We start from the raw sequence: 25121 nt of genomic DNA, 5'->3' as shown, positions 1-25121 counted from the left end.
TTTCAGTCATTCTGGTTTCTCTAATGGTCAACTTTAAGAACACTTTTGTTGTTGTTAAACTGTTTTACGTGTTTTACAATTTATTTCAGGCCCTAACGCATGTATCAGAGGCCTGCTACCCTTTACTGGATGGCTGTAGGAAAAATAGGCAGAAATGGCAATCCTTAGCTGAACAACAAGAGAAGAATCTGATTAATGGAGAAAGCAATCAAGCCAAACGGAACTGAGATGCCGATTTTAAAACCACAAGCTTAAGTTCACATAGAAGACATAGTAATAGGGGAGTACTGCATTTTACTAAACACTGTATGGATTTGGATTATGTTTTGCCACTGCTGTATTATTTTTCCACATTTCAAGATATAGCATGACCATGTATATGTGAAGGTTATATAAAGATCATATATTTCTTTTATTACATCTGAGTGAGATCAAAAAAGATCTGTAAAGTTAGTTTATGCTACCCTATTACCACAAGAAGGTACGAGTGCAGTTACTCGACTGTCTCTGAGAGCCTATTACTTTATAGATGTATATAGTTGTTCAGTGATCATGTTGTGGCCAGTATCTTAAAGACTACTGCATTTCGCACCTTTTTTCCTCTTCCAGTTTTGCTGTGTAAGGTTATAAAAGAAATGAGTGGTCTTGCCTCTTCTCTTGCCAGAGGCTGTGAAGAAAGATTGGGACTAACTCTGGGGAGCTTAATCCAGCATATACTGTGCTGACTTCTTTCAGGAGACAGAACTGGGCTTTGCAGTGAAATAGCCCCAGAATTTGTGTACCCAGTAGCTTTTTCATGCGATAAGAATGTCTTAGCAAATGTCTTACATCAATTTTTTAAAACCCTGTGAATTACTAGGCAATGGAGAATTTAGGAATTATGTGGTACAAGTGTCATAATTATCCATGGATAATGGAAATTGCTTGTTGTTGATGAAATGCAACATAACTGACAGGTTGCCTTGGAAGAGCGATTCCCATAGAAGTCTGCAGGAAGCAAAAAGAGAAATGGAAACTAAACAGGATCATTTCTATATGGTTTTAACTTCATTTTGAAGTTGAATTTAACATCATCATAACCAACAAACTAAATCACAGGCAGGAAAAGTGGAAGAGAATGTGACTGCAAGAGATGAAATCCGAATCAGAATGATGCAGGAATGGCATACTTCCAGTGACCATCAAGGACCAGTGCTATTATGAAATGGCTATGACCACTTTGAAGAAAATTTAATGCTAATATCTTTTAAAAATCATTTTTAGCAATACTAGTTAATGTCAAAAATGATCCACCATGTTTTAAAGGAATATGAAAAAAGAATACTGAAAGCAAATATAGACTAGAATGCTACAGGGATTTACCATCTGTATATGAGGCATTAATGTTCAGAAAAGTAAGAATTATTTAACTTGCACTAGGAAAAGAAGGCATTGATGCTTCTTCAAATGAAGATGAATCATAAAAATTGTTTTGAACTGATCATTGGGAACCAATTCAAGAAAATATACAAATAAGACAACCTAAAAAGAGTAGTACAAAGAGAGTACAACTGCTTTGGTTGAGCAGGATTAAGAGACTAATGTCAGCAAGCTAAAATTGGTTAGTGGTAAGCATAACTTCAGCTACACAGAGACTGAAAATGTTCATTTATTTATTTTTTTATCTGTAGTAAGGACTCTAGTTAAAATCAAAAAAGTATAATGTAAAGGTCATACACTTAGTATTATACTTTGAAGGACAGGAGTTATTTGGTATCACACTAATCCAGAAAATTCTTGTTGGAAACTGCAATAAATTTGTCTTCCCAGGAGACTATCAATCTCACCTCTAGTAGCTGGTTAGAATGACACCAAAAACAACTTCTTTTTATGCATTTAAATAAGCAATACCAGCAGCTAACAAAAAATGAAGCAAGTGCTTCAAAATGTTCCACAAAATATGTTCAATTTTAAAAAAATGTAGAAAAATGTATTCTTCCATTTTGCAGCGTTTCTGCCAACCTGTATTATTTGTCACTGATTAAATCCCATCTCAAATTTCTCTAATGACTACCAATAATATATTATTGCAGCTGTATTTGAAAACTTTTTTTTTTTCTACAGAAGTATTTCTCCTATGTTTTTTTTTTTGTTGTTTTTTTTGTTTTTTTTTTTTTGGATTTTCCAAGAAAGTATGGAATTCAACAATAATTAAGAATTCAGAGCTATTGTTGTTTTGTGTTCCATATGTGTATTTATATGCATACACAGTACAATATATGTATGTGATAGGTCATAGACATGCAGAAAAATGGCAGCATACTGCCCCCTCAGTCTCCCACCTCAAAAGAAATACAATGTTTTTAGGTACTTTTTGATAAATAGGAATCTTGCTTCAGGATTTGCATAGTCCTTGTATATTCTTTTCCTTGAATGTTTGAGATGCTGAACTATAATTATTATGTCAACTGAGGAAATACGTATTTAATATAAATATGAACAAAGTATATGTATATAAAGATGTATTCTTGCTGGTATGGTTGAGACTAGTAATTCATGGTGACAACACCGCGAACCAACTATGGTGATATTACAGTGTAGTGATGTATCATTTACATTAAGGTTCCAGTATTATATTTCTTTGCCATATTGTGTGTTCAACAAAGCTTTATTATGATATGAGCTTGTAACTATTACAAAAGAATGCTGGATTCTTACCTTTGACTTGAAAAAAATGCACAAGCTGCATTTTTCAAAGGTTCACTTAGAACGAACAAAGTTATACAGTATGTGCATATATTTAATTACATATTTGTACACATTTATCCCACAGAATCTCTTCCACTACAAAGATTGGAACATTCATAGAAATATAGTTCCTAGTAAATAAAACATTTAAATACCACAATATACCTGTATCTGTATATATTTCTACAAAAAGAAACCCTTTAACTACTGGTTTTAGAATCTTAAAAGCATAGTTTGCTGTACTTTGTGAAAATTCAGAGAACAATCAAATCGCTTCTGTAGTGTTTCACTCTGCCTGAAGGCAAAGTCAAAGGGTGCTGGTTTCGTCTCATAGCTTTGTGTGGACTGTTTGCAGGAAGTTTTATTTTATTTCATAATGTAGATAGGTGACAGTATGAAAAAAAAAAAAAAGCCAGGCTGTTTTTTGACTGAATTTCATTGCCTTCAGAATTCAAATCCAGCCATGCCATTATCATAAATTTCATCATGAATTGTGTATCTGATTATTTTAGTAGGCTTTCAACCATACTCTGCCCTAACTTATGTTATTTAGCTAAAGAAATCAAGCAGAAGATACAAGAAGAAATGGAGTTTAGCACTTTGTCAGTTCAGTCTTATGTCTGCTAAAGCTGTTGTGAACTTTGTTATTTAAGTCTTCGGTTACAGAATTTGTCCCACTAATTTTTAATCCTTGTCTCAATTAAGACAGGTTATGATCCTACTTGTTCTCAGACATGCACGTATATTCTTTTGAAGTCACACCACAGTACAGGTTAATGCTTAAAATACACTTTTCTTTTTGTCCCCCTTTTGAAAAAAAGTAACTTGTCATGTGTACTAACATATACAAAATTATTGATTAACCCTGGGTCTTCTAGTTAAAAATAACAATGAGGCTCTTAAGCTATAGGTAGTACTTCTCTTCCCAGCAGGTTAGCCACACATCCAGTATTAGCTGTGGAATATATAGGTTTCCTATTACCCACAAAGAGTGGAGAAAAAAAGAAAAAATGTAATTTTGATTTTGGAGATGGAATTAATTTTTTTTTAAGCAGTAGCAGTTTAAATTCAAGAGCAAATCACTCAGATCCGTGCCAGAATGCAAATGCAAGTGGGCTAGTGATAAAAGTGAATAATCTCTTGCATTGATAACCAGCTGATCTCTCTTTAGAAGAGATGGCTGAAGCCTGATTTTGTGCATCACTTTCTGCCAACTCAGTGCATGTAAAGCTAAGTTTTTGAACTCCAACCCAATGCATTTTATCTGGTAGTGGCATGAACTACCAGTTTTGGAGCAGTCTTATTCTTGTGTAAGATTTTTCAGAATTACTAACTGACTGTGCAACTTATTACACAGAAAGATTATGACAAGGCAGATCTACCCCTTAAAATTAGGGGATGTTCCCTGAGTGAACTGGTTGGTGCCCCTCACAGTTAAGCATGAGAAAATAGAGAGTGTTGATGAAAAAAGTGCCTCATTCATAGTTAATTCTTACACTTTTAAAGGTTTTACAGAGACCTAAGCTTTCAGGTAAATTTTTACATTAGCTTTAGTTAAGAGTCTTGTCTCTGCAATGCTGTAGGTCGATCTTCACATCAAATCACATGCACTTTACATTCCACAAGGTTTCAGCTTTATTTCACACTCCCCTGCTCTGCTTCTTCGGGGACTTGCACTAATTTGAGAGATAAGCTTGAACATTGGAGCTTGAATAAAAATCTGACTTTGGCCTGAGTATGAGAAATAACGAGGGCTGGACTTTTTGGGTTGGACTTTCACGGGAAGAAGAAACATCACAGAGTCTGGCCTGGTAATTGGTGGTGACACTTGCTAAATACAGCAAATTTTGACTTCAAGATCCTTTATCTTTGTCATTGCTAGATGAATGGAAATCGCATAGGAAAGTTTATTTTCCACATAAAGCCTGTTTCCGTAGAGAAACTCATATCTAAGTACCACTGTTTGTAAATGTATATTTATGTGACAATGCTATGTAATAGCTAGTTTCCACTAACTTTCACAGCATGAGCTTGTCATGCCAGGGTCTAAGGTATGCTCAAGTGTCCATTTAAAGTCAATTACGTAAATTCAGTTTACCTCAGAGGGTGTCGGCTTGAGCTCAGTGGGAGACTGGATAGAAAGTGAAGGAATGGGTCAAATCCACCTTTTCCACCCATAAAGAGGGACCAAACTCTTACCCTTGGTAACACCTGCCTCACCTGCTCTTTACTGCATTCAGCTATTGCTGCTGATGCCCAAGGTACCTTACAGGTGTAATCAAAGTTTGAATTTGAGCCCTCTGTATATTCACGTGGCAGACACATGCATGTGTCTCTTGAAGAATGTAGTGTGAAATGCACTGTAAATAGTTTTAATATACATTTCTATTATTGATTAATAAAAATCTTAATCACAGTCACTAGCCACTGAGTTTGTCCACTTGTATTCTTTTATCTTAAAAATATTTGAACAAATATATAGTTTCTGGGCACAGTATTTTTGTACTAGGTTAACTGGGTTACTCTGTATATAATGTTCTGCCTTTAAGTAGTATTAAAGTCTTCTGAATGTTATGTGTTCTCGCTTGCTTCTGTCCTATGCCTATTTAGTAAAACTAGTTACATTACTTAAGAGAACCATTAGTCCTTCTTAATTGTACAGCTGATAGCGAATATGAGAGTCGCATTATTTTTGATGGTCAAACTGCTGCTTAGTTACTTCCTTATTCTTCTCTTTGTACTGTTTTCATGCTTTTTAAAATAAAAAGGACAATGTCAAATAATTTTTACTCTTTGTTAGCTAGCATTATTGAGGTTAAATTTTCAACACCTCACTGTTGCCTGATTCAAGACATCACTTCTGCAAATACATATTTTACTGCATTTTTAATAACTTTTCTAGCACCTAGAAATTCTGATAAAAACTTTACTATTAATATCAAGATACCTCTAACATGAGCACTACTGACATGAGACAGTGGGGTTTCTTTTAACAGGAAAAAATAATTTGCTGCTACTAACCACTAGAGAGCAGTGCAGGTACAATTGCTAGGAGCTGTCAGAAACCGGGTTGGTAGTAGGCAAATAAAACTGTTACACAGATCCATCTTCAACATTTGTCCCTGGCTATCAAGTCCTAGGTAGCATATAAGAGAGATTGAAATAGTCAACCCAGTGACTTCCAACAAAACTGTGAAAATTCTATTCTTTACACCAAAGGCTGCATCATGTGCAAACTGCTGATCCTAGAAGTAAATCTAGACCGATGGGCTGCTTGGCACTGTTCTTTGGCTATTAGGTTCTCCACAGCAACACTTCTGGCTTGACTTTTTTTTTTTTTTTTTTTTAGCTCTAGGCAAAACCAACAAGTATGTACATCCCTGACAAACAACAGGCTCATTCAAAAAGTTATGAAGGGCCAGATTTAGTTCAGTACAAAACCCAAGCACTGTTTGCTCAAACCAACTGCAATTTGTGAGTGCAACTGAACAACTGCCTGTGTATATCTACATATATCAGGTAACCAGTTGCTGCTGGGACTCCAATCTTTCCACCCCATTCACCAACCTAAGCATGCTTCTGCTTGGTGTTCACTGGCCTGCTGAATGTTTGAATTCATTTCAGAGAAATGGCACAGTTTTCAGCAGGAATACTGCAACACATTCCTTACCCAACCCAGAAAAGAATATCACCTTGAACTAGGGTATTTTGTTGAAGAGGTGAAAAAGAATATTAGGCTCAGTCTTTCACATCTTGCACACTGATGACCGTTTTTAATCAACGGGAAAAGATGATAGCCCCTTCTTCCACCTTTTTTTAGTAACAGTGGTGACAGCTGTTGCTGATGTGCACCAGTGAAGTCTCACTATTTAAGATCTATACAGACTAATTCAAATGATGAGTTTGCTGCAGTACTAAGCTTCAGGATCTAAATTTATGGCATCTAGCAGCCAGTAAGTTTTTCAGCCCTTCAGAGGAGAGTAGCATTTTTCGGCACTTATGGAGCCATAACTTTAGAACTTTAAGTTGAAAAATACCACAAGTTACAAACACAGTAATTTTTCACTTCAGTATACTCAGATTTTTTTTTTTCTAATATTTGGTTGCGTGTACTTCCTGCAGTATTTCCAAAACTCTATTTTACTTAACACAGAAATTTATTTTTACATTTCCTGAGAGATTAAACTGTTCTTCAAACAGCTGTATTATTTTCTGTTCTGAATTTGTACTGTCAAAAATAAAATCCTCTTTCCTGATTAAATATGAGGCTAAGCAATTCAGCCTGCTGTTGCCCTCCCAACAGTTCATAACGGCTGATAAATAGCTCTGTACTTTACATAGCTTTCTTTTCTTTAATATCATCAAAGATCTTTAACAAACACTGGGAGTAAAACACGCAGTTAAATCATTCCACTAAGTTACACATGATTAGTTCACATACAAGCATTATTTATTATTTTTGAGCCTTTTTCGTAGTAGTAGTAGTAGTAGTAGTAGTTGATCAAGTCACTGGGATTTTATGACATAAATGGCTTTTTAATGTAAGGGAAGTTCAGTTCACAGATAAGTAGAGAGGTTAATTTGATCAAGGTCACACAAAATCTATTTCTTAGCTGGACAGAATTAAGATCTGGGTCCCACTTCTGCTTTTACATAAGACATGAAGAAAAGAATGTTTGTGTTGAAGTCATCTTTCCCTTTCATTACGCAAATGCTTAATTACCTGAGCTGTGTAGGGTGCTCCCTTGCTATTATGCTGAGCTCAGAAAAAATCCTTATTTTACAGATTGAGATTAGATTCAAGTCACTAATCCAGATAATCACAATAATCTTTTGTGGAGTTTGGAGCTGTATCATAGTCAAGAGAAAAAGTGTATAATCAGCAAACAGCTATGTTGAAATGAACCAAAAGGCAAGTTCAAATTTTGGAGAAACTGAAAAGATAGGTGCAAACCGTCAACACTGTACACCGTTAGTTCATTAACTACTTCCCCAGATTTGACTGCTACAAAGCATCTACCCAGAAAATACAGGATAAGAGTACTAAGATACATGTTTAAATCAAGCCTGACTCGAAGCCCTACAGGTCTACTGACATCAGTCTGTATGTGACAAGTGACAAATGGCACTAATACTCAGAGATTTGTGTAACGTTTACTGGAGAAGCACGCTGTTATTTATGTTGGCAATAACTCAATATCACTTCCTCTTCATAATGACTAGGACAGATTCTACTGTTCTTGGTAATCCTAGGACACGTTTTAGGGTACACTAGTAGATGACGGAACTAACAGAGTTAGTATTTCTTTAAGAAAACCTTGCATTTTGCTTCTAGATTCTTTTTTTTTTAACCTCCAGTTTATTGTGAAGTAGCCTTTGTACTTCAGATCTCTCCAGTAGTCAACTCTCAACAACATGCACCACTTCATGGAACAGAGCCGTTACACACATATTATAAAGGAGCATATACAGACACTTCAGAGTAAGTTTTAAGATCCACAGTCCACTACTAAATAATCAGACAGATGCATTCTATGCTCCATGGAAATTCCTAAGTAATCTTCAAATGGTGAAGTTTCATGTTGAACATATTGCACTATCAGCAGTATCCAGATACTGCTTAAACAGTTAGGACTGGCCCTGTTCAGCACCTTTGTTGGTGACGCAGACAGTAGGATGAGTGCACCCTCAACAAGTTTGCCAATGACACCAAGCTGAGTGCTGTGGCTGACATGCAGGAGGGCAGGGTTGCCATCCAGAGGGACCTGGGCAGGCCTGGCAGGTGGGCCCGTGCAAACCTCATGAGGTTCAATGCCAAGGGCAAGGCCCAGCAGCTGGGCTGGGGCAATCCCAAGCACAAATACAGGCTGGGCCAAGAACCGATTTAGAGCAGCCCTGAGGAGAAGGACCTGGGGGTGCTGGTGGATGAGAAGCTCAACATGAACTGGCAAGGTGCACTTGCAACCCTGAAAACCAACTGTATCCTGGGCTGCACCAAAAACAGTTTGGATAGCAGGGCAAGGGAGGTGATTCTTTGCCTCTGCTTTGCTCTCGTGGCCTCAGGATGATCAAAGGGCTGGAACACCTCTCCTGTGAAGACAGGCTGAAAGAGCTGGAGTTGTTCAGCCTGAAGAAGAGAAGGCTCTGGGGAAACCTTACAGTGGCCTTCCAGTACCTAAAGGGGGCCTACAGGAAAAATGGGGAGGGACTCTTTGTCGGGGAGTGTAGGGATAGGACAATGGGGAATGGCTTTAAACTACAGGAGGGTAGGTTTAGATTAGATATAAGGAAGAAATAGTTTGCTATGAGGGTGGTGAGGCAGTGGCACAGGTTGCCCAGAGAAGCTATGGATGCCCCATTCCTGGAGGTGTTCAAAGCCAGGCTGGATGGAGCCTTGGCCAACCTTGTCTAGTGGGTGGCATCCCTGCCCATGGCAGGGGGGTTGGACTAGATGATCTTTAAGGTCCCTTCCAACCCAAACTGTTCTGTGATCCTACAAAACAAACAAACCAAAAGCCTACAACAACAACAAAACCAAACCAAACCAAAAACAAACTCAGCAAATGGGCAGCTGGAATAGGACAAAAGCTAGTTCGAGTATGATCTAATCCTGCTGCAGCAGAACATCCAGTTACAATACATACTTGGAAATTGTTTATGGAAGAGATGGCATTAGTCAAGCTACATTGAACTCCTTATTGCTAGGCCACCCATAAGTTATCCTAAGGTTGGCTTTATTGACATAGAATTATGTTTACTATAGCCATATAAATATAACTATTGTGGTTTAAACTCTCAGTCAAACTTCATGACAAGGGATCTAGATGTACTTAAATGACATCAATGCCCAGCTATCCTTGCTATTCATTCCTGGACATTTAGAAGATTCCTGTATCAGAAAACATGCAGAAACTGTCAAATCAGTTCCCAGTTACCTGACAGACATCAGTTAACCCGCATCATGTTTTAACAGGTATGAAGAGACTCATATCTTTCTTTATATATATATATATATATATATAACAACATTATATGTAATAATATTTATATAAGTATATTACTTTTATGCTGGCCCCAAGCCAGTACTACTCTGTGGTACAGCAGAGTTTACTGTCCTTGCTAATTTTAGGCTGAACAACTTGAAGACAAGCCACAAAACAATAAATGGGATAGAGGAATGCAACCCACTGCAAAAGCATTTTTGCCACCCTGATCTTTGGAATCTCATTCTGAATTATCTTCATAATACAGCTTGATGTGTTTATCATGGGCTGGCATGATGAGATTGGCAAAGCAGTATAAGTTAACCATTGATTTCCATCCACCTCATTTAAAGATCAAACTTCAAAGTTAAGTTTGCCTTCTTCTAGTATCCCACAGCTGGCAAACTGATGAAAGCCACAAGAATCCACACCTTTAGCTTTCAAGATTTCCATGCAACCAGCAATACTAAACAGATTTTTCAATGCAGCATCTAAACAAAAACTGTAGCTTTGAAATCTACACAAAGAAAAGCTAGACAAAGGGGAAAAAAAATAAAAATAAAATAGTGAGGTATTCCAACATTAAAAAAAAAAATACAAAAACAATCTACAATCTTAGTTATAATTCTAGAAGGAAAAAGAAAGCTTTTGCAAGAACTCAACCCTGAAGTATACATAGCATCATTCTTTTACATGCAAAAAATCTGAAGTCAGATTGTAGTATGTTAATAGTTCTAAGTAACTCATAAAGTGTGAGTTAAATCTCATAAAAATGCAGCTGCTTGTTCTGACACTAACATTCCACCAGACCTCAGGGGAAGAACAGCTCCTTGTGCCATCAGTGCCACACCAATGCAGAGACTCCATAAAACTCATAAATATCAAACACCTGTGAGATTCTTGCTTAACTAACACAGCTGTGGGGCTGATCTGGAGAGGATGCTAAGGATTCATGCTCAGTGAAAAGAAATGCTAAGGAAGGGAAAATGGGGAAGAAATGAAGCAACAGGCTGTTAACAGAAAATTCAGGACCAACCAATTGCTGCTCCTATGGTGAAAAGGTTTGGAGCTGGCCGCTTAGCCTGACTTCTGAGGGAGGCCACAGAATCACAAGTGGGGAGAGGCAAACCATGAGATCGCTGACAGGAAAAGCACATCTGAGAGAAGTTCCTGCTAGTTTAGGACTCACTCCAGAAGACTCGCTCTCTTTTTCAAGGTTCAAGAGAACTGCTGGACTAAGTTGGATGCAGAAATACATACGTAATTTGTGGAACATCACTACTCTGAGTTTTGTTTTCAGAGTTTAAGAAGATGGTTTAAATGAGGAGAGCAAGCAGCAACGTTAATTTTGTTTAAATACATAGAAGACTACTCCAGATATTTAAACATTTCTTAAATGAAAGTAATCAACAGATTCTTGGAGAGAATGTAGGACCACCTAAAAATTAGAAAAGTTCTCTTGAAGTTGCTCAAAATAAAAAGTAGTTTCCTATTTGTTCGATTTCATATGGGCCTGAAACAATGTGAATTAGAGCCTTGTTGCCATTTTTCAAATCACAGAATCATAGAATCATTAAGGTTGGAAAAAACCTCCAAGATTACCTGGTCCAACCATCATCCTACTATCAATCTCATCATTAAACCATGTCGCTAAGCACCAAATATACTACTTTGAAAGTATCTACCAATAAAAAATAAAAAAAAATCCAAACAAGTATGTCAATCTTTTCATATAAAAAATGCTCCATGCTATACATATGCACAAAAATTATATATACATATTCTTCTACACTGAACTGCTGCACAGCCTCAGTTATTTACTGGATTCAAGACAAGTGACTACACCACTGACAGAAAGAATATTTCTGCAAAGACTATAAAAAAGGAGACTGCAAATCTGGTGAACTATAACCTGGCATCATATTTTCGTTTACGTCTATGTACTACATAAATAATATAGATTGGCAATGATAACTACAAAGGTCAAGGGATACTCTAATGCAATAAAAAAGAAGAAATAATCCAATTTAAAAATAGACACTCATCTTGGCCATTTTTGGAGCTGGCTGAAGGCTAAGATGGGTGTCCATGAGTAACACAGCACTGGACATGGACTGTGATATTCTTTGAGCCATCGAGTTGGGTTTAGCAGGGTGCTAATACAACTACACATCTCCAGCCTCAGCACTGGTTGATTTTTATCCAGTTCCAATCTCCAGACTAGCAGGTGTATATTTCCCTAAGTCAAATGACAGGATTATAAGAAGGAAAGGAAGATAACAAGTAGCTGGTACAGGAAGAATGGAAGACTGCTTCTTCTTAGTCTTAGAGAGAATAAAAAGGCATTTCTAAGATGAAAGACTGTAGCTACAAGGGGCGGGAACGACAGTAGCTGGAACAGAGGAAGATGAGAGAACAAGCTGCAGTCTGCAGAGTACACGTCCACCACCCCAATCCTTGCCACCTGTGGGTAAACCTTCTCATGAAGAAAAGGGATATGTCTGGGGGTTTCTGCTCTCTCCCAGCTGCAGAACCCCTGGGGGTACAGCACCCTCCCAGGAACCATGCATTCAGCACATAACATTAGCATTGCTTTCAAAGTGAAGCTGGCTGGAGGGAAAAAACACAGTATTCTGGTAACTAGCAAGTATCACTGGGTTGCACCTCAGTAAAACCTCTTGCTGCAGTCTGGAATCCACAGGTGGACAAGATTATGATAACATGAGGCTGTTAAAATTCATTAAGCAGAGCACAACCCCATCACCTGTGTGCTAAGCAAAATTCAGTTCAGCATTCAGGATTTATATTTTGAAGCTAATAGACAATAAAGCTAATGCCATCCATAAGAACAGCATATTTATAACCCTAAATTTGCTACAGACAAATTTGGTACAGGCAAACTTGCTCAGTTTTAAGGAGAGCTATTGTGTGGGAAAGAAGAAGCTAGGTAAGGGTAGGCTTAAATTCAGCATTATCCCTGAACAGACAAAACCTGGGACCTATGGAAATCAACCACATCAGGTATATTCACTTTGTGGCATCTTTTTTTGTTGTAGGAATGGGTAAAACAGATAGCATTCACTGAGTGTGTTATAATGTACACAATCTTTAGAAACTGCTCAGAATTTAAACTGAATGAGCACATGAATACAGAATACCATCACAATTTTCATAGCTCAGCGCTAGACAAGAAGAAAGTGAATTGTTTTCTGAAACTACATGCAGACACTCAGTAAATTCTCCACTCGATGTTTATTATGTAGAGTAGAAGAGATTTCTGCCAATAGACAAGGTAGAGATTTCTGTTTGGTTTGTTGGGTAAATAGAGTTTCTCTAGTTGTATAGAGACTCGCCCTCAAGCATGACCTTCTATACACCAGGGAGAGAAAATGTCAGTAAACTTTCTTAGCCTAATCATTACTTTCACTAGATAGACAATTTTTACTAGAAGTCAAATAGGATGAAAAAAAATGAATGGATTAATGATTGTTTATAAAGAAGAGTAATAAAGATATTATCATTTTGGGCAATAAGGGAGAGATTCAGCAAGCTGTCTAGTCACGATTTGAAAATTTGATTAAACTACAGTAAACCTCTCCCTGACAAGATCAGCACAACAGTTGAGCTTTAGCCAGCCACATCATCGTGTAAATAGCTTTCATGATAAGCCAGTTTATAAATTCTTTTTGCAAAGCTCGGCTACTTCACGGAAGTCCTCCTACAGACAGAAAGATGGCGTTTAATGGTGCTTGGAAAGTAGACAGAAATGAAAACTATGAAAAATTCATGGAGACCATGGGTAAGCCTTACTTTTCCAATGCCTTCTAAAAGCTTGATATTGCTATGGCTGACTCCAAATTCAAGCTGTCTGTGCACTACCTTCTGGCTAACTTGTCTTATGCTGTTTGCTACTCTGTCCTAGTACACTGTCCTGCATTTACTTCCAAAAGATTCTACAAAGAGGTAGAAAAAGATTCTGATTTTAATTACATTATCTTAAACAATCCAGCTAATTCCAGTAGAGTTATTTCAGCAGAAGAATCTCTAAGACTTCTAAGATTACATTAGTGGAAAATGTTCAGAGAATTTGAATGGTAAATTTAAACAGCATTCTATACCAGAGATATTATTTTGATAACATATAACTGGTTTAAGAACTAGGGAGGAAGGAAACCATTCGTCTTCAATTTTACAGAACACACACGATTCAAGTCATTTTAACATGTGGATGCTTACTTTAAGCTTGTACAAAATGCCTGTAATATGGATATAAACAACTATTTCATTTGGCTAGTGGTTTGTATTATATCTGTACTACTGAACACTGCCTCAGTAAAAGGTGGAGAAGAATAAAAATCTGGGTCAGATTGCTGGGCTAAACTCAGTTGACCACATAAATGTCACTACAAAGATGCAAATATGATGTTCTCTTTTTTTTTTTTTTTTTTTTCCTGATTTATGTTAATTGATTTTTCCAGGTGTTAACGTCATGAAAAGGAAGTTAGGAGCCCATGATAATCTGAAGATCACTATTCAACAAGATGGAAACAAATTTATTGTCAAAGAATCAAGCAACTTCCGTACCATCGATATTAAATTCACTCTGGGAGTCAGCTTTGAATACAGTCTGGCTGATGGGACTGAACTTACTGTAAGATACTTTTTATATGATTATATATTTATTATGTAGTAACAACTTTCTGAAGTACAATTTCAGGATCAATGATCTGTTTTCCTAGGTTCTAATTTAAATTTGACTTTTAAAGTCTGACTGGCCAGGAATGCTTGCATCATATATACAAGATCACAAATTAGTTTTAACTATTAATGGCTTAACACTGTAACAGGAAGCTCAGCGTTCTGTACAGTGCCCCAAAAGTAGGGTATCCAGCAATCTTCACATGCAAAAACCCAGGCACGTGCAATTTCCCATTTGATAATACTCAAGTACACCACCTAGAGTGTAGTGAGGGTATTGTAAGAAATTAACTATACAGAGAAAAGGTAAAATCAATTGAGCACTAAAAAAATCAGCTTGACAAATAGGGAATTAAATAAACTATTAGTTTTATTAATATTTCATTTTTATATCCTGTCCAACTATGTCATAAAAACTTGATTATACTGTTTTAATCTCTGCTCACCTTAAAGCACTCCTGTAGTCTTTAAATCAAATCAGATATCAGATATATTTAAATCAAATCAAAATAAACACATAATGCTGTGTTTATTGTAAAATATATATATATATATATATATATATATATATATATATATATATATATTTCCCATCATAGGGTTCTTGGAACCTGGAAGGAGATAAACTTGTAGGAACATTTACAAGAAAAGATAATGGAAAGCCACTCAAAGCATACAGAGAAATCGTCGGCGATGAACTCGTTCAGGTGAGTTGAGCAGTCACTCATATGCAACTTAAATACATAACAACCTGAGAATAAGCACATTTTCAGAGCTGTTTCGAAAGTAGAAAGTACTTTCTTCAAGCCAAGTAACTTCATTTGTCTTCAGTTAGAATCCTCAAGTCTAGTAATAAATTAAAATTTAAAACTATAAAATAAAACTTTAAGATGTGATTTTTTTCCTACCCATGTAAACTGTATCTTTTCAACACATTCTGACATCTCTGAATACAAGCTATATATGGAAGGTACATACATACTACATATATAGCATACATAGTATATATGTATACATATATATACGGTATATATATAAGTATACATATACATGCTTCAGTGCGAGGGCCCTTTTCTGACTTCTAAAAGCCTTACTGCAGGAGCTCATACAGGATAATGCGCTCAGTGTCTGATAAGTGTCCTTTTCAAACAAAGCTTGGGGTTGGGGTGGGGTGGGTGGATGACAGAAGGGAAAGCTCGAGACAAATGGGAAATGCCTCACTGTTCTGCAGTAAGGCCGGAGACTGAAGTGAATCACAATGTTTCAGGATCCTTTTCCACTAGCTGGACACAAACTTCTTAAAAATAAATAACCAGGTGTGAGATCTGAGATGAAAATCATACAGTCTAACCTCTCACATTTCTTAAAAAAAAAAAAAAAAAAAAAAAAAAAAAAAAAAAAAAAAGGCACTTGTTTAGAAATGTTATTGGAATACAGCTCTTCAACACCTTGGTGGTTTTTGTTTGTTTGTTTTTAAGCCTCCAAAAATTGTTCAAATGTTTGCATGGAGAATTTATGGCTATTGTCAATAGGCTGCTTTCCTTACATTCCTTTCCTCAGAGCCCTTATGAGGTCCTGTAGGCCCCACAATTAATTAAACTGCCTCTGCTGTTTCTCAATAGAATCTGTGAAATTAGATTTTATGAAAGCAGTCACTGATTTTTCTTCTTAATTTCTGAACAGACCTACGTGTATGAAGGAGTTGAAGCCAAGAGATTCTTCAAAAAGTGCTAAATTCTTCACCCAGAACAGCACTAGAACTGAAATCCAGTGATAAAAGGCCATTTTTCTACATATACCGTGTTGTTTTTCCTTTTATCCCCTCACAGCACCTAAAAAGTTGTGATCACTTACTGCTACTGAAAACGTTTGTTTACATTTAGTGTTTTGCCTTGAATAAACAAAATTCAATTACAATTTGAAACAAATGCTAAAGTGTTATTTGTATGAAGTCCTACCTGACTGTGAAAGGCTGGCAAAATCATGTTCTATAATCAGAACTTAAATATTTTTGCACTGGTTCTTAAATGGTGACTTAGTTTCCTTACCATTATATTTATGTTGATTAAAGGTTTCTCTGTGTGCTGAGTATTGTGTAATAAGGATGGTAAAACTTACAAGAAACCTGGGAACCCCCAAGCCTCTAAAACTCTTATATGTAAATATAAATGCACAGTAAATAAAAATATGGTCAGATAATACCTCTCACTTCAGTGGTTCAAATGATATCTCTGATGCCTTGCTGATATCAAGAGGAGTAATATCAAGCATTTGCTGATGACATACAGATATCTCACATAAAGCAGTTTCACTATATTTGTTTTTTAAAGTGTGGACATGCTTTTAAAACATACAGATTTGGAATTGTTCCAATACATTAGGGCTCAAAATTATTCTGTTTCAGGAAGAATGTCAGAGACTTCTTTTCAGGACATGAATAAAAATATTCAAGGTATCTTACCACGAAAAAGAATGATTTCAGACAAAGCTGGCTTCAAGTACTGGTGCTTCTGATGGGTGACAAATACATGTACCACGTTCTGCTCACGTCGCTCAGTCTGTAACTGCTGATTTCACCCCAGACTCAACTCCCTTGAGTCGCATTATTTCCTAGGGGTGGCAATAAAAATGCCTCATGAGGGTCAGCTTTAGTCTAGATCTGCTGTGTCCCCATAACTAAGCCTCCCTGTGGCGATTCAGTCCTTGTCCCCGTGTCTAAAGGGCATCCTCTTCCAGCCCTGCACGGTCGCTGACACAGCAGCAGAACACACCTGGGCACTGCGGGCACTTCTGTCCTGCAGCAAACATGCCCCAGGACTCTGCTTGTTTCTGAGCTCTTTGCACCTTCCTCCTTCTAATGTCACAGTGAGAAAAAGGCTGAGCCATGTAAGGGCATTGCTAAAAGGTTGTACCTCCACGGAGACCTGAGGACAGCCCCGAGCTCTAACCCACAGCACGAGTGCAGCTGTAATCTCTTACGGCACATCAGCACACAATTCCCTGAGGATGGGAAGCAGCTGAATAACCTTCTGCTGTCTGCTTATTCATATGCTGCTGGAGCTCCTGGTTTCAAATATTGTTTCTTAACAGCCACATTTACACTTTTAATTTGTGTGTTTGTTTTCTAATTCCTCGCATTTTTTTCCACTATTTTCTTGGCTCTCTTGACTGTCTTTTTGCTGGTTTGTAAAGAGAATGTTCTTTCTTCAGTTACTTCTACAGCTAAAGCCTCTCCAGCCTATGCTTTTGTAGTCTTCAGGGTCTCAGAGCTCCCTCTACTGGCAAAAGGCTCTCATGACGCCAACTGGATTCGATTTCAGATTAGGGAGCCCCATCCTTCGTCAAAACAATTCGGATTTTCTCGTTTCCGGTATGGATTGTAAGAGATGTAAGATTGGAGAGCAAATGTACGAAAAACTAAACAAAAAGAAGGGATAATTACTAGGTAGGGTTTTTTGTTTGTTGTTGTTTTGCAGGCTTTTTATTTGGTTTTTAATATTTAAAAAATTATTTTAGCAAATTCTGGATTACGTACAAGGCCATTAACTGAAAGGTAAATTAATAGGAAGGGAGTGAGAAACAACCTGAAGATATAAGTTAAAAAGTATTCAACAACCCCAAATACTTCAGGCAGCTGCAAGCAGCAGCTGTACTTGAAAAATAAGGAAAAAAATAGTAAAGATTCAGTTTCTAATAGCTGAGGTAGGATCAACTGTAATCTGCACGTAGCACTGCTTTTTCTCTTGATGCAAGGCTAAATGTGGTTAATAGCTCTAATGAAGGTGATTTTGTTTAGTATAGTCACCAATTTCTAGTCACTCTTCTAGACAGAATGAAAACCTCACTCCTTCCGAGTGAACTGGCAGGTCTGCCAGAGGGCGGTACAGGCTGTGCAGCTTCGTTTCTTTGAATTTTTTATGCAGTTGCATAAAGTTTTAAAGCCCACGGTGTGCATGAATTCCTCCACGCTGGCTGAAGGTGTCCGAGCTGCCACCAGCTTGCGAGGACAAGCACGTTTTCCCTGGGTATCTTCCCACCGAGACTTCCCAGGGGAGCCTTTCTGTTTGCTCCAGCAAGCCCCCCGCCCTCCAAGGAGCTGACACGGCAAGCGGGGAACGTTTATTCCCACACAAATCCCTGCGCAGACTGACAGAAGCAGCTCTGACACTGCGGCACAGGGCTGAGGGAGGCTGCCACAGCGGCAGCTCCCTCCCAAGTGCCGCCAACGGCCGCCAACGGTCGCCAGCCGCCCGTCACGTGAAGCGGCAGCCCCTCCCTCGGGTGTGGCCGCGCGGCTACGTGCGCTCGCCTCCCATTGGCTCCGCGCGCGGAAGGGCTGCAGGCGCCTGCGCAGTGAGCGCCGCCCCCGTCCCGTGCCGTGGCGGAGCTGCGTGAGGAGATGGCGGCGGCGGCGGCGTCGCGGCGCCGGGAGCAGGCGGCGGCGGAGCGGGACGCGGCGGCGGTGGCGGCGCCGGCGCTGTCGGGGCAGTCGTACTGGCTGGACCTGTGGCTCTTCGTCCTCTTCGACCTGGCGCTGTTCGTGCTCATCTACCTGCTGCCCTGAGGTCGGGGGGCCGCGGGCCGGGCCGGGCCGGGGGTGCTGAGGCGGGCCCGTGCGGCGGGGAGCCCCTGACCCGGCGTCTCTGTGCCCCGCAGGGCGGCGGAGAGCGGCGGGAGGCGCCCGGCAGGAGGCGGCCGTGGGGAGCCGCCGCTCGCACCTGGGGACCGGCCCGCCCCGCCCCGCGCTGTGCCTTCGGAGCCCACGGGACGGGACGGCTGCGCTTTGGTGCTTTGTGCCTGAGTGTCTGTGGAGACGCGTGCTCTTTGTAAAAAAAAGCGAGCGGAAGGACGGACTGTACTGACAATAAAATGCGGCTGTCACAGAGACGGGAATTGTAACGCAGGCCTCATTGCTCGAAAGATGAAATGTAGCTCTGCTGTCTCACTTTGAGAAGCTGAGTGCGCTCGTTTGTGGGTACAACAGTTGCCCTGTCTGGTTGTTGTACCGTTCTCTCTCTGTACCGCAGTGTGCAGGAGATTGGTGCTGCAGCAGTCACTGAGCTTCCTGGAACATGGCAGCGTGTAAGGGCAGTTGCTGGCCCCACTGACTGAGTTAGTCAGTGCTGAGCATCTGGCTGGGAACAGTGAAGGAGGGAGTTTATGAGAAGAGCCTTCCTGGGCAGGTTACATGTGAAGTACACTGCTCCCTAAATCTGTGAGCAGCTGTAAGTAGTACCAGCTCTTCAACTTCCATGTTTCTCCATCAGAATTTTGTACGTCTCTGACTATAACGAGGCCTTCAAAGCACTGTTATGTTAAGGAATATCTCATGTGCGCAGGAGAAAGAAAAGGAAGCTAAGTACACAGAGTAAGATTTTTACCAGATAATCAGGTTTTAGAAAGAAAATCTTTAACTATGGGTGGAAGCAGTTCAGTTGCCTTGTGTAGTTTTCCCTTGTAAATACCCTTAATTGTGAGAAGTATATATATATATATATTTTTTTTTTTTTCCCAGGAATAGATACAAAATATAACTGGACTTCAGAGACTCAAGTGTAGGGCATTCAGCATCCTCTAACACATTGAGAAGAGGCTGTTACTGAGTTAAATAGGTTTCAAGTCATGAAAGTGGGTACACTTTTTTTTTTTAATTCCTAAACAATTCTTCAGTTGACAGTAGCTTCAATTATCTATCAGGTTCATGCATTCAGAAATGAGCTTAAAGCTTTATACCTATACCTGCTAGTATTTATGACAGGGGTTGGTAGTACTTGTTAAAAAGTGGTTTCAGCATTCCTGACTCAGGATAGAAAAAAGCTGAACTATGTTTGCATTCTCACACAGAGGAAAATTGTTTTTTTTAACTTTTATTTCAAATGAGACTATTAAAGAGACAAGTTCGCTACTGTGTTTTTTTCCCCAACATGATTTCACACTGAAATCTCAACAGAACAACCTACTACGGAAGCACTGTAATCACTGTAATGTTCCATTTCTCTTTTATAAGGCAGACATGAGAAAAAAAAAATGTTGACTGAATCAACTTTAGAAGGTTAAAAGAAAGCTCAAGCTATTCTGTGGCCATTTATATTTTTCCTTCAGCCAGGTTTGAAAGTTAGGGTTTTATGTATCTCAGGAAACAAAGCTATCAAAGCACAGGCTTCTGATACTTCGAGCTCAAGCTGTTCCATACACCCCTGGAGTACCTAAATATGTATATAGAAGCAAACTTCACTTCACTTACCCCTAAAGAGTAGAGCTATAAAGTATACTCCAGCAGTTGTCACTAAATCTATGGGATTATGGTAAGAAATGCATAAATAAATTTTAATAGGTAAATAGCTAAATAGCTTATTAACAAACCAGTATTTAAGAAAATGAATTTTACTTCAAATATGCTAACAACCACCTTCTCTTCAAAGCTTACAAGCATTAGTATTAACCATCATCATTTAAAAATGTGGTTCTGGAAAGCCAAGGTATGGGGATCTTGGTGGGGGTTTGGGTGTGACATACAGAAAGAACAGAGACAAAGATACTTTAAGTTTTTAATCTGATAGTTTGAACAAGCAGAATTTGCAAGAAAATAATTCTAAAGACTGAAAAATATATTAATTACAAGACTTGTTAATGTATTTACTGTTACAAAAATCATCTAGCCTCTTATACAAATCTATAGCCAGAAGGGGACATTTATAAAAAAATAAATAGGCACCCTAGGTAAGTCAAAACAAGTTATCACATATTCATTAGCAAATATTACATACATACACGGAGTGCAGAGTCAAATATAAAAACAAAGGTGCCTGAATTAGCTGTCTGTTTACTATTAAATACCTGGTAAACATGGGTCACCTAAGTAGTTGTCTGGTAAGATTGTTTCAAGCAAAGCAAGAAGACAGAAGTACATCTAAATTACTGCAGCTACTTTAAAAATAAGTTTACCAGTTGTGCTTACTGGAAACCAAGTTCATTGGCATCAGTAATAGGCATTCATATTGCTTTTTGTACAGAAGTATGAACATTGTTACGTGTGTTTAAAAATAGCTGTTATCATTCACAGTTGTTGCTGTGCTATTTATACATAAAAATACTGTCATTTCAAATACAAGATTTTTGCAAACATTTTTACAAATTATACATTATATACAAATTCCATAATCTTTGTTTTTTACACAAGTATTAGAAGACAGTTTTACTTAACTGGCTATGTATATTATGTAACATGGCTGTAGGTACACTAGAAAAGATTAATTTACAAGTTGAAATCTTTCAAAAATACTACAATAAGGAATCTTCCAAGTTCTTACATGTTCAAGGCTTTTTTCCCCTATTCGACTGATTTGCTTAGAAAAGGATAATTTCAAGTTGCTGTTTTCCAGCAACCATGCTGGAACCCTAAACATGCATAATTATTTGCACTATAAACTCTAGATATTTTTTTTTTCCAAGTGCTACAATAAGTTTTGATCAAGATGACAAAAATAAGATTAAGATACCTGGTTTGTTGCATACATCATGTTCCAGTTTTATAGTATAAGTTAGAAGTAGTTTAAAACACTGACCTTAAAGAATAACCAAATGTGGAACTTGGTTAATCACGCTAAATAAACAATTTTCAACGTTTTGTTGAAGCACTAAAACTCACATAAGTTTTATAAACATTAAAAAAGCCTCTGAACTAACAGTGCAAGCATAATCAAGTGTGTTTACCATGCATTTTTAACCTGCTTGCATTATTTTCTTAACTAAAAGGCATTTACGTTTAGATGTCATCAGCACCACCCCAATTTTAAGTTTAACACAAATAATTATAAGGTTCGGCTTTTCCAGATTGTGTCAGGACTTCCTGACATTAATTCTAAATTACACATTGTGCAGTGTTACAACAGACTGGAACAGAAGCCTAAGCCGATGCTTCTGATACAAGACACAGGAGGTCATTTCTAACGCTCAGGGTCACCAGGAGGGTAAAATAGTGTTCGCCCTTCTTTCCTCCCCTATCCTCACTGCTCCATGTGCTTTGCCTCAGCAGTCATGTAATACTTCCATGCACTGATTTAACTTCCTAACAAAAAAAACGCCAAATAAATCTGCTTTATTTCTGAAGTAAGTCAGGTTAGCAAAAGACACGGTAAATGCCAGACCTGCCTAAATGGCAGGCAGAGTGCTAGAACAGAGAGAGAGAGGAACCTCTTCTCATGCCACCTTAGTCTGAACGGCTGCAGGTTCAGTCAGACTTCCCTGCTATTACAGTACTTAGCCATTTGTAGAACCGTTCCGAAAACAGAAAAAAATGTCAATAAAGTTATGACTGATCCCTATTAAACATCGCTTAAAATGTCAAGCTGAAAAGATAGGAAGTTCAATAAATAGCAACATTGACTTTGTGTGCAACTGTAGAATAATCAGAACAGGATATAAACAGCCAATATGCCTAAAGTACTTAAGGAGAGGCTACAGGTAGGATGGAAGCTCCCTCTCCAAAAGGAGCCACATGGAGAAGACAAAGGGCAATGGGTCACAAGTTGCACCCAGAAAGACTTCATCTTGATCTAGGATATTTTTTATTAACGGTGAGAACAATCAATTGCTGGAACAACCTCCATAGGGAGGCACCTATCTAGTACCCTGTCCAATCACATCCTGAAAGCCACCAATAATAGGAGGTTTTCAAGGTTCAGTTGGACAGGATGCTAGATAATCTCATCTAAGCTGCCTTTTCACAAGAAACATTGGACCTGATTATCTTTCAAAGGTTGCTTCCAACCTGGGCTGTTTTACGATTCCGTAATTCTAAAACCTTACCGAAATGCATATTTGATAGCTGTATAATACAACCATATTTAAAAATTAGCATCCTATTTTCCTATACCAGTTTGTAGCTTATGTTGTTAAACTTAATTTGACTAATTAAAGTATATAGCTTATAGGGTGAACAAATCTCATAAATGTGCAAGTTCAAAAGTGTGTACAAACAGAGCAGGTATATTAATAGGATAACATTACTGCCATTTACTTGAATTCCCTTCAAAAATCTTACCTACCATTTGCAAAACAAAACAGTTTGTAAAGAATTATTATTAAGGCTTTTTAAAAAGTTAGAAAATCTCTGGATGACCTTGTATTAAAGACACTTGAAGGTTTGTGAAAGCACAGACTCTCAGAGAAGTCAGCTGAAGAAACAACGTCCTGCTACCTGTCATGAAAAATACTGCTCCGTTGTATTTACTGCATTATATACGGTAATACATTTACCATTTTTGTTTAAGTATTTAGTGACCACAGTCCGAAGGAACGCTTTTTAAAACTGCAACTATTTAAATCTTAGAAAAGAATAAATCAGTAACATCTAGTTGATCCCACTCATGTAAAATGCATATACCTAAAGGGACCATTTTCAACCTAAAGTGTAGAAGATGAGACAAGTAACAGAGGTAAGCATTAAGGCAACTACAGTAATAAATTGAAGAACCAGAAGTTTAGCACCTCTTCTCCTCTGCTCACCTATTTGCATATTCATGTACAAAGTCATAACTCCTAGGCAAAGTACAGCCAACTGGGTACCAACTTACAGAGATTCAAGGCTTGTGCCCGTCTACAGACTATGTGAAATGCAACAGTCAGATTTTTATTTTTATAGCTATCTACTGCAATGTATACCTTCCACATTTGCCTTGTACCTTTGCTCGGATGTGGGATGCCTGGGCTCATGAGTAGCATGGTAGGGAGCATTCAGTTCTACTCCAGCTAGTGGTGGATGCTTTTCTTTGTGAAAGCTTCCACTATTGGTAAAATACAGCTTGGGTCTCTGATGATATTTCATCCTGTATGTGTCAGTCATACAACTGTCTACTGAAAAATAAGTTGTTAGGGATACACTGTCATTGCCATCCACATAGCCAGCACTTGGTCCCATATGACGAGATCCTTTCTTTAAGAAGTTCTCAGACACTGTCCAAAAGTCATTAACTGATAAGCTAGGTGGAGAATCTGGTTTATGAACAAACAACTCATTCCCTTGAAATGGCTCTTTGAGCCTTTGTTCGTTTGTAAATACATTTGCTTCTGATGCAGACTTCAAAGGTGTACCTGCCTGCCTTAATGGGTTATTTTGCAACGCTTCTGTCACTTTTACATCAGCTGCTGAATTACTTTCTGATCCTGGCAAAACATTCAGAGCATATTTCTTTGGAGGTAAAGGGGGAGGAAGATTTTGGTAAACCGCTTCTGGCACCCAAAGAGCATCTGCCCTGCGGACTGGGTGCCCGGCATGCTCACAGGGAGGGGGCAGCACAACGGGCCTTTCCAGTGGGTTCTGCGGCACAGAAGCCAAAAACCCCATCTTGGGAACAAACGTTCTTGTGTGAAGAGGCTGTGGATGGGAGGAGGAGTGAAAATCATTGTTGATTGGCTTCCTTCCACAGATGTTTTCTGTATAAGGGTGGGGTACGCCATCAGCACAATATACTGATACATTCATCTTCTCAAACCTGTCTGGATTAAGCCACTCTGAAGAATTTGGTTCGTTTGCCTTGTTCCTACTTTCTGACTTCACCACCTCTTTAAGAACTGGCTGTAGAGTTGATGATGGGAGAAGTTTCCTATTACTCTCAGGCATTTCAGCTCTAAAATACAAAAACACAGAGGACATAAGTATCCATTAAAGCTGGAGTAACAACGACAAATGACGCAAGCAACTTTTACGGTGAC

General features: G+C 38.4%; 4 protein-coding genes across 14 annotated transcripts in view; 2 read left to right on the top strand and 2 right to left on the bottom strand.

Annotated features, from left to right (window-relative positions):
- The window catches only part of PDE5A (phosphodiesterase 5A), a 134851-nt gene extending 129341 nt beyond the window's left edge, over nt 1-5510 (top strand). For all 6 annotated transcript variants that reach the window (XM_084518772.1, XM_084518770.1, XM_084518769.1 and 3 more), the window contains exon 21: nt 90-5510. In XM_084518772.1, the coding sequence (XP_084374898.1) occupies nt 90-227 (138 nt within the window). In that variant the 3' untranslated portion in view covers nt 228-5510. The remainder of the gene's footprint in view (nt 1-89) is intronic.
- Nucleotides 1-19348, bottom strand: part of LOC311436519 (uncharacterized protein) — a 55029-nt gene extending 35681 nt beyond the window's left edge. Inside the window, exons 1-2 of the mRNA XM_084518778.1 lie at nt 17180-19348; nt 16870-17018 (exon numbers count right to left, since the gene is read on the bottom strand). Coding sequence (XP_084374904.1) covers nt 18528-18956 — 429 coding nt within the window. The 5' untranslated portion in view covers nt 18957-19348 and the 3' untranslated portion in view covers nt 16870-17018; nt 17180-18527. The remainder of the gene's footprint in view (nt 1-16869; nt 17019-17179) is intronic.
- Nucleotides 13386-16616, top strand: FABP2 (fatty acid binding protein 2). 2 transcript variants are annotated; one of them, XR_014692906.1, is made up of 4 exons: nt 13386-13509; nt 14189-14361; nt 15008-15638; nt 15815-16616. XR_014692906.1 is itself a non-coding variant. In XM_084518777.1 (4 exons), the coding sequence occupies exons 1-4, from the start codon at nt 13443-13445 to the stop codon at nt 16140-16142; spliced, it is 399 nt and encodes a 132-aa protein (XP_084374903.1). In that variant the 5' UTR covers nt 13405-13442; the 3' UTR covers nt 16143-16616. The 2 variants fall into 2 exon arrangements, 1 of the variants encoding a protein (XP_084374903.1); XM_084518777.1 differs by having other exon boundaries at nt 13405-13509; nt 15008-15115; nt 16092-16616.
- Nucleotides 19349-19493: 145 nt separating the features above from the next.
- The window catches only part of USP53 (ubiquitin specific peptidase 53), a 38884-nt gene continuing 33256 nt past the window's right edge, over nt 19494-25121 (bottom strand). For all 5 annotated transcript variants that reach the window (XM_084518764.1, XM_084518765.1, XM_084518768.1 and 2 more), the window contains exon 16: nt 19494-25036. In XM_084518764.1, the coding sequence (XP_084374890.1) occupies nt 24052-25036 (985 nt within the window). In that variant the 3' untranslated portion in view covers nt 19494-24051. The remainder of the gene's footprint in view (nt 25037-25121) is intronic.

This window comes from Aythya ferina, assembly GCF_964211825.1.
Source record: "Aythya ferina genome assembly, chromosome: 4".
In the NCBI taxonomy this organism is placed as follows: domain Eukaryota; kingdom Metazoa; phylum Chordata; class Aves; order Anseriformes; family Anatidae; genus Aythya; species Aythya ferina.
The sequence above is the reverse complement of the archived record's forward strand: the minus strand, read 5'-3'. Positions and strand labels throughout refer to the sequence as shown.

Bases quoted from the DNA above. Each gene is read 5' to 3' on its own strand.
- FABP2 (XM_084518777.1), top strand. From the start codon at position 13,443: ATGGCGTTTAATGGTGCTTGGAAAGTAGACAGAAATGAAAACTATGAA. The intron at 13,510-14,188 runs GTAAGCCTTACT...TGATTTTTCCAG, and splicing joins AAAATTCATGGAGACCATGG to GTGTTAACGTCATGAAAAGG. The intron at 14,362-15,007 runs GTAAGATACTTT...TTCCCATCATAG, and splicing joins CTGATGGGACTGAACTTACT to GGTTCTTGGAACCTGGAAGG.